Genomic DNA, 9,214 nt, shown 5'->3' on the forward strand with positions numbered 1-9,214 from the left:
TAAAATGTAGTTCAAATTGCAAGAAAATTTAAAATACTCCCAAGCGATACTAAAAGTAGATAGAGAATTGCTCTTAAGAAAATATCAGTCAACCATAGATTCATTTCTTTTATCCCCCTTTTTTTTTTACTAAAAGCTTACCATAATGGTCCAATTTTGCCCTATATGCCAAGTAAAAGTAACTGAAAGAAACAGAAAGAAACACATCAAGATGCATGAAATACAAAATATGCAAGCTCTTCAAGAAAGAATCAGACAAGAGAGAGATTGGAATCAAGTCAATTCTTTTTCTTCAGTATTATCTCTAAAGTGTACTAGAGCAGAAACAATCTCTGGTGATGAACAGACTTACATGTGTTCCAATCAATCAAATGATGTGGACAACCTTTCAGTTGAGAACAATTGCGATCCTGCAGATTTTGAAGAAGGAGAGAAATCACCTGCTATAAATGCAGAAAACAATCATATGGATACAGAAAATTCAAATGTATCATCCGACAATGTCGAAACTCATGAAGAGAGTGTGGAAGAAAGAGATGATTCTTTATCCTTGTTTAGTTGCTTGGGAGCCTTTAAAAACACTGTTGAAAGTCCATTATCTTTTGAGTCTGTTACCAATGGCAAATTGTTTGGAACGTTAAACGATACAGAACAATCAAGTATCGAGCTCAAAAGCATTCTTCAAGCTAACAATGCTTCAAAAAAGCTTATTAAAATGACTTTCTCTTGGTTCAATAAATATTTGACAAAAATTGATAGAGAAGATAATTATTGTTATTTATTTGTGTAATCTGAAGGCTTTCATTTTCTTAATTATTGTAATGAAATAGATTACAAGCTTATATTGCCATACAAGTGCGATAAGATAATGAGCGATACTTTGAACAAAAACAGTACCACAAAATATGATATGTGTATAAACGGATGCAAAATGTACTATCCTGGTGATGCTAGCATTGCATGTTGTTTTTGTAATGAAGAAAGATATGAAGGCATTCTCCCAAGAAAAACAACCTATCAATTGTCAATTGGCAGACAGTTAGCCGATTTCCTTGCAAACAGTGCCAATGTTTCTAAAATTGTGGAGTACAAAAAAACTATTATTGAGGATTCCTTGACAGTTAAAGAGCCAGTATATAAAAATGTTTTCAATGGAAGCGTTTTTGGTGAAGTCAGAGGAATGAAAGAGCTCAGCCTTGTCCTGCATATTGACGGGTTTAACCTATTCAAAAGAGGTGGAATATCTATAACAATCATTATGGTCACAATTCTAGACCTTACACCAACAGAAAGATATAAGCAAGAAAACATCTTCATTATTTCGATTATCTCTGGACCAAAAAAGCCAAAAAATTTATTTAGTTATCTATACCCAGTGCTTCAAGACTTTCTTGTTTTTGAGAGTCAAGGGTTACAAATGAACTTTGAAGATGACTTGACTTCTTTGTACAGAGCCAGTATTGCTTTTGTGATTGGAGACATTGTTGGAATTGCTGAGCTGTGCATGCATTCTGGACACTCTTCGTACTACAACTGCAGAGTATGTAAGATCAGAGGAGACCAGCAGCAGAAAAACCAAAGAGGCATATATTTCAGCAACATGGCTACTAGTAACAATAGAAGCAGACAGAGTTTTATTGAGGTTGATACTGAATATGAAATTAAGAAACCCACTCCTTTTGGTATTCTATCAAGTTTTACTGGAACATGTTTTTTTGGACTTGACAAACTATATCTTTGGGGTCAAAATATTGGCAAGCACCTGTGGGCAATAGTCACTGATAATGGGCAAAAGAAATCTGATATCTCAAACCCATTATTCCTAAGGAAGCCATACAGAGTTACTTTGGGTAAAAAACTTCTGTTAGCATAAGCCCTTAGCAACCATCATAGCAAGAATAGAAGCTTTTTAAATATGGCAACCTCTGCTGGCTATGGTAGAGCCATTGATTATATTGACTTCTTGATGTTTGTGGTTTTTACTCTGCTGGTTGAAGCTCTAGAACTTCAAACTGAAGACCTGAAGATAAATTTGAAAAATGAAAAGAAAAGAAAAGGAAAAGGTAAAGCTGCCAAAGCAACAATCCTGAATCAAAGCAATGAAGTTGATCCTGAGGAACAAAGCATTGGAACTGGAATCGAGACCGCTATAAGTTGTATGGATAGAACGGCTGAGGCCCTTGCATCACTTTCCTTGGTTTGCCAGCTATCAGAGAAGCTATATATCAGTACAGAAGATGTCTCAGCCATTGAACATCATGTAAATATATGGCATGCATTTCTGCGAGATCTTGTTGAAGAGAAATGCTTCACCATAAACCAGCACTACCTGTTACACCTCAGCAAATATAGAACAGAGATGGGTCCGCTAAAAGAGTATAGTGCTTGCGCATTGGAAAGAACTATAGGCCTATGCAAAGAAAACATAAAGTCGCGTTCAAAGCCAGGGGAAAACGCTATAAACTTTATGTGTAATAATTTTGCAAGTGCAAAACAAAAATGGCACTACGAACTCAATGAAAGGGATGAAACTCACGAAGCTGACTGTACGAATATTTCTTCTGACAAGTTGGATATGATGCTTGATGCTGAGAACATACCTTTTGATGAAATGTTGCTAAATTTCTGTGTTTGTGAAAACATACCCTTCAACTCAAAAGTGCCCATAGTTAACAGAGTAGAGTATACAGTTGCCGGCAATCATCAGACAGTAAAGAAAATTAGAGGAAGAGATGGGATTGATATAATTTCAAAAGAGATCACTCTGGACATGTCTTTAAAACTTTTTATAATCAACATTTAAGCCATGTTTGGCTATCAAGGCCATTGTCTAGCACTGGTAAAAGGAAAACAGGTTTTGGAAGAAGATAAAAGGAGCAGGTTATTTGTGAACTTGTTAGCGGTAAAAGAAATAGAGAACTCTTACTGTATTATCAATCTTGCAAATGTTCAAGGTTATGCAATTACTTTACCTTCTCTCTCTTTAGAAGACAAACTATATGTCTGCTTCAAAAAATAAAACTTTTTTTTAAAAAAAACCTCTATACCAACCATCTTTTTTTTTCAACATATTTTGACATATATTGATATCAACATGGATTTATGTTTAAAAATGATGTTTTATGTTAACATCAAAAGATATGAGTTTGCTGGTGTATTTATGTTGCTCTATTTCGACACAAATAAACATAAATTAATGTCAACATGGATTTAAGTCAAAAAATAAAAAAAAATGTCTCTGATAAATAACATTGATTTGATGGTGACATTTTAAGACATAGATTCCATGTCTTGGCAAAAAAAGACATGGATTTTGATATTAAACACCATAAATTGACATAATTTAACATCCAATTTCCCGTAGTGATTGATATAAATCTTGAAATTTGCAATTATTAAGAAAATACACTAGGTGCTTATAGAGTGAAGTATCAATCAACCAAAAAGTGTCAATCGACTAATTGGGCAATAGAACAAAAATACAAATATAGATATAATCCACGTGATAAAATGACATTATTATAATAAATACTATACTTAATAAATATAATTCTTATCAAATGCATGAAAAATAGATCATTCTTTTGCTTTTATTTTTAAATAACAAGACTTATATATTACTTTTAACAATATCATTCATAGACTTTAGCCTTTCACCTGTGATTTTGACTGAAGCTGAAATAGATCTGATTGAGTTGATTACAGCAACTAGAAACTTCAATATCTATTTTAAAGATAATAAGTCTTCTGTTGAAGAGTTGGATAAAAAAGATTCAAGTGAGATACTGTTGCCTCTCAAATAAAGACTCTACAAAAAGAATCACAAGCAAGAAAGGGTGAAATTTATCTCTATTTTTAAGGCATTTATCTTGGATCAAACTTTGAGGGCAGACAAGCTTTGTAAATAAAGACATTTTTTTGATATATATGGGAGGTGTATCTGTGATACAAGAACAAGTTGTCACTTGTAGACATGGTGACCAAGAGACTTACTGTTAGTGAACCATCAACCACTCCAATTTGAATGATGAAGATGTTGGAGAGAATAGCTTAAAGACTCATTATTGCATATCAAAATCGACTTTTGAGAAAGTCATCAATCTTCTTAAAGACACAGAAGCTTACTGTAACATTGATGATGACCAACCTAGAACATAGAGTGTCACCCAGCAGGTGGCTGTTGTTCTTTGGAGATTTACTAATACACACTTTGGCTATAGAATTTCACAGGCAACACTGGCCATTAGCCACGGTTTGTACAACTAATTTACAAAATGATTTACTAGGACAATGTCAAATGAGATTTCAAGTAAGGTCATAGTCTGGCCTTCTGCCATTGAAGAGCAAAGAGAAGTGGCAGAGATCGTTGCATCCCATACTAGAAGCAACAATAACCAGCACTTAAAGAATGTGATAGGGGCTATAGACAGGAAGCTTATTCAAATTTAGAAACCAAAAGTCAATACTAACTCATATATTGATTGTAAAAGCAATATCTCAATGAGCCTTATGACAGTCTGTGATTCTGAAAAGCATTTTTTAATTATCACTACTGGTACACCAAATAAAATGTTGTTAATTATTTTATGTTTTTTTTTAAAGTACTCAACTTTAAGAATGATATCTTTAGGGAGCTTCCATGATACCAAAATATTCAAGCTAAGCAAGCTCTACAACACTACAGGAAAAAAGGGGCGTTTTTTGTAATTGTGACTTCATTTTTTGCCTATAATAATTAAAAAATCCCCAAAAAATCCAAATGAAACAAAAAAATCTCTGTTTTTTGAAATAGCTAATAAAAAGTAAATTGACTACCTAGAATTAAATCGCAGAAGAGACAAAAGTACATTTCAACTACAGACTTTACATTTTTAGATTGTATAGATTGAAATTGAGGACTATTAAAAGTCAGAAGTAAAAGACAAGGAAAATATCTAAACTTTCTGCTGCAAGAATGAAATTTGTTAAGACAATTTGAAAAAAAAAATGTATTACAATAAAAAAAAACAAATTATAGGTCTCTATATTGACCAAGATTTAATTTCGGGCCGTGGTTAAGTTCCGGCCACACTGTATACTTTGTTGTTGTCGTTGTTGTACTATCTGTTGCATCTGACATTACAAGACCAACCTGTTGTGAATGAGTATTGATTACTGCTGAATCTGAGAGTAAGACTGAAGGATAAAATAATATCCTCAGCTATTCCAGTCAAACGGATCTCCCTTTATGATATTATCTAATACACAGATCATCATACACATAATTGATTATTTATTATTATCACCATGACATGGGATATACAAATACATATACATTATATATATGGCATCATTATATTTCATCTACATATTTCTTTTATTATACAAATACTTAATTGAGAGACTACAACTACAACTATCTAATATTATGAAACATTACCCGAGTATCTGGGTCGGAATACTAAAATATTACCAATAGCATAAATGCTCTTCTTTACCAAAACTCTTGGACTGATCTGACTGGAGAAGTATCATATCAATTGGTCTTTCCGGATCTTTCCAGAAGAACAATACTCCTGGAAGATGACTCATCGTGATAAAGATTACTTAAGCACACACTGAATTACAAATTAGAAAAACATATAAATATCAGTAGATAGTTCCGTGTAGAAAGACAATCGAATTTTATATTTCTTTACTTTTCTTTTGAAATAAACAACCTACACAAGTTCTCACGAATTCTTTCGTCTATATTATATTTTGCTTTATTTTCTCCCCACAACATTTTTTTTCGTGAACTACAATGAACTCTCCTGCTGACTTGTTTCCCGCTGGTTTGACCCCTGTTCCTGAGGAGGCTACCTTGTCCCCCATGTCTGCGGATGAATTATTCTCTGACTTGAGTGAGCCCGTCCTCTTTCCGGATGCTGCCCCTGGTTTTGGTTCCGTTTCTGGTTCTGGTTCCCCTCCCGTTGGTAGAGAAGTAGCAACTGCTTCCTCCTGTGTGGCCGTTCTCAAGGCTGAATTGGGCAACCACATCGAGGCCTTCAGCGCTGCTCATGTAGCAAACAATGAGCAAGCAGCTGATGATGCACTCCGCAGGATCGAGCGCACAAGATTGGCAATCACTAGCCTTGAAAAGTGCAGCGAGATGCTTGCCTCTCCTGGTACAAACACAGAGAGAGCTGGCCGTGAAGGAGGGTTGACTCTCAACAGAAGAGATCTTCCCAAATTCCAATTGGCCTCCAGTATTATTAAGCCCTTCCCAAATGAAGAGGTTTTTGAATCAGTTGGACATTTCCTACGTACCTTCAAGAATGTGATCGAGTCTTCTTCCTTGGACATCGAGAGAGTTTGGAAGAAATTCCTCCCACTTTGCCTGCCTCACACTGATGACGGATGGGTAGAGATGGATCTTAAGAAGTGTATTGATTGGAAGGCGGCGAAATCATGCTTCAACAAAAGACATGGTTCCAGCTTGGTGTCTCGACGATTCACAGACCAGGTCTTTACAATGATGATGAAGAACACTGAGTCCATCGGTGATTACTCGAAGAAGTTCCTCCGTGCGGTTTACAATGCTGGTTTACCCAAAGACGATGCTCGCATCGCTGATCGCTTCCTTGCCTCGCTGACCTTATCAGTGCAAACACTGGTAAGAGTTACCATGGCCCGCTCTGGTCCCAATGGGGAGTCCAAGCGTGATTGGACTGTAGAGCAGATCACGCAGATCGGCAGAGACATCCTTGGGGATGACAACAGGCTCTATGCTGAGGCGACCCGATTGATTCCTGGTTCCCGTGGGCAACCTGAGAAGAATAACGAGGAACATCCCAGAAAGAAGCTTCACCATTCCAACAAGATAACCAAGCATGAGAAGACATTTTTCTGCTCGCACCATGGAAAAAACCCGACCCATGAGTCCAGCAAGTGTTTTACCTTGATCAACCGCAAGAACAAAGCCAGTAGTTCCAACAGTCGCAATCCTTGCAGACGTTGTGGTGAAAACTACTACCATGGTCATGTCTGCAAAAGCAAGAACAATGAGCCAATTCTCATGGTATCCCAGTCTCCCGCAAAGGATAAGTCTGAGCAGACGCTCAAGACGATCCAGGACAGGATAGATGAAGACATGGAGGAAATATCATTTGAATGTAAGTACCTACTTGACAGAATTGAGAGAAGAATTAAAGCTAATGATGCGTTTAATCTTGTAACTCCAATCATAATAGAGAACCAGAAGTTAATCGGGATGATCGATACAGGCAGTTCCCGCACGTTTATAAATTTGAAATGTTTAAATAACAATTTACAAATAACAAAAATAAATTCTTCAATTGGTTCCTTTAATTTTCTGTCTAAGAATAGTAGTACAAAGAGATTAGGAAAAACTGATCCTTTAAATTTTAAATATATAAATGGCATCACCTTTAAGCATGCACCAGAGGTGTTAGAGTTTAATACGGGTTTTAATTTTGATATCCTCCTTGGAAGAGATATTTTGGCAAAGATGAATATTGGATTAATTAATGTTGCATATGATATTGAAGGAGAATATGTCCATTCAGATAATGCAAAAGACTATGCCGCCATTTATGAAAATCTAAATATTGATAAAGAGAAAAAGTTTGAACCTGATAATTCGCCAGCTGGCACAGCACAGCAACGAGCAGAATTTATGAGCTCTATTAAAGCATCACTGGAGGAAAATAAGAATATTCCCGTTGAGTCATATTGTCCTTTATCAGAATCTATTATTCGTTTACCTACTAAGGAAGGTGCGACGGCTTACAGACGGCAGTATCCTATACCGCACGCTCTAAGACCAACACTTGACAAGCAAGTAAAAGAATGGCTTGAGACAGGAACTATTGTCAAGTCCAAGACCAACACTTCCTTCAACAGTCCAATGTTGCTTGTTCCAAAGAGAAACAAAGCTGGTGAGATTGTCAGTCATAGAGTGTGTTTAGATGTGCGATTGTTAAATCAGATCCTACCTCCCACATTCAATTATCCAATTCCAAAAATTCAAACAATATTTCAAAACTTAAGTGGAAAGAAATTCTTTACCACACTCGACTTATCCAATGCGTATCATCGTTTCAAAGTTGCACCTGAGGATGTACACAAACTGACATTCACTCACTTAGATGGGCAACAGTATAGCTTTATTAAAGGCTGTTTTGGCTTGAAGATGCTTACTTCACAATTTCAACATGTCATGGCTACTTTATTTGATAAGATTGACTGTGTACAGAATTTTGTTGATGATTGTATTGTTGCCAGTGAAACATTTGAACAGCATGTCAAAGACGTAAAATTAGTTATTGAAAAATTGTCATCCGCGAAGTTGATTCTGAACTCGGAAAAGTGTGTCTGGTTTCAACATTCAGTGAGATTGCTTGGTTTTGTCGTCAATGAGACAGGCACCAAGGTTGATAAGCGAAAGTTGACAAATGTTGACAAATGGCCTATTCCTACAACTGCGAAACAGATTCAGCAATTCATGGGTTTGATCAATTACTTCAGAGATTATATTCCTATGATTTCGAAGGTAGCTGAGCCTATTTCACGTTTGAGTCATGCCAAGAATGTGTCTGGTCAATGGACAGATGAGCAGACGAAAAGCTTTAAAGCACTAAAAGACATATTGCACCAAGATTTAATTCTTCATTACGCAGATATGTCACGTGAAATGTATGTGGCCACAGATGCATCCCTTTATGGAGCAGCTTGCTTATTGTTTCAGCGAGATGAACAAGGGCGTGATAAATATATCAGCTTTGTATCAACTTCCTTAAGCCCATCGCAGCGACGATGGAGCACAACTAAAAGAGAATTATATGCAGTCGTTTTGGCGCTTGAAAAATTCTGTCCATTTCTGTGGGGCCGACAGTTCACAATTTTTACTGATCATCGAGCACTCATTTATCTCCACACTCAAAAAATCGCTAATCCGATGATGATTGGCTGGATTGAGACACTCCTTGACTTTGATTTTAAAGTGGTCCATATTCCTGGTTTGTTGAATAAACTACCTGATTTGCTAAGCCGCTTGTATCCTCCAGAGGATAGTGACAAGCTGGTGGAGGATGATGGATTGAGAAAAATCAGAACAAATGACTTACAAGCTAAAAACAGAGTTATTGTTCAAAAGAAAAAATATAGTAAAGACAGAGTGCTAAATGTACTTGCAACGCAACTCGTCGAAAATGCTTCAGAGTCGTCCGACTAT

The 9,214-nt window shown here is 36.2% G+C and overlaps 3 protein-coding genes across 3 annotated transcripts; 2 read left to right on the plus strand and 1 right to left on the minus strand.

Annotated features, from left to right (window-relative positions):
- Positions 1-145: 145 nt before the first annotated feature.
- PHYBLDRAFT_170266 (hypothetical protein) lies at positions 146-2,803 on the plus strand (the record flags this gene model as incomplete). Its single annotated transcript, XM_018436301.1, has 3 exons — positions 146-659; positions 831-1,850; positions 1,875-2,803. The coding sequence occupies 3 exons, from the start codon at positions 146-148 to the stop codon at positions 2,801-2,803; spliced, it is 2,463 nt and encodes an 820-aa protein (XP_018289645.1).
- A 1,487-nt stretch (positions 2,804-4,290) lies between these two features.
- Positions 4,291-4,523, plus strand: PHYBLDRAFT_147351 (hypothetical protein; the record flags this gene model as incomplete). Its single annotated transcript, XM_018431846.1, has 2 exons — positions 4,291-4,410; positions 4,491-4,523. 2 exons carry the CDS (start codon positions 4,291-4,293, stop codon positions 4,521-4,523), a joined length of 153 nt encoding a protein of 50 aa, XP_018289646.1.
- Positions 4,524-5,011: 488 nt separating this feature from the next.
- On the minus strand, positions 5,012-5,571 carry PHYBLDRAFT_147352 (hypothetical protein; the record flags this gene model as incomplete). Its single annotated transcript, XM_018431847.1, has 2 exons — positions 5,012-5,175; positions 5,478-5,571. 2 exons carry the CDS (start codon positions 5,569-5,571, stop codon positions 5,012-5,014), a joined length of 258 nt encoding a protein of 85 aa, XP_018289647.1.
- Between the last annotated feature and the right edge of the window lie 3,643 nt (positions 5,572-9,214).

This window comes from Phycomyces blakesleeanus, assembly GCF_001638985.1.
Source record: "Phycomyces blakesleeanus NRRL 1555(-) unplaced genomic scaffold PHYBLscaffold_15, whole genome shotgun sequence".
In the NCBI taxonomy this organism is placed as follows: domain Eukaryota; kingdom Fungi; phylum Mucoromycota; class Mucoromycetes; order Mucorales; family Phycomycetaceae; genus Phycomyces; species Phycomyces blakesleeanus.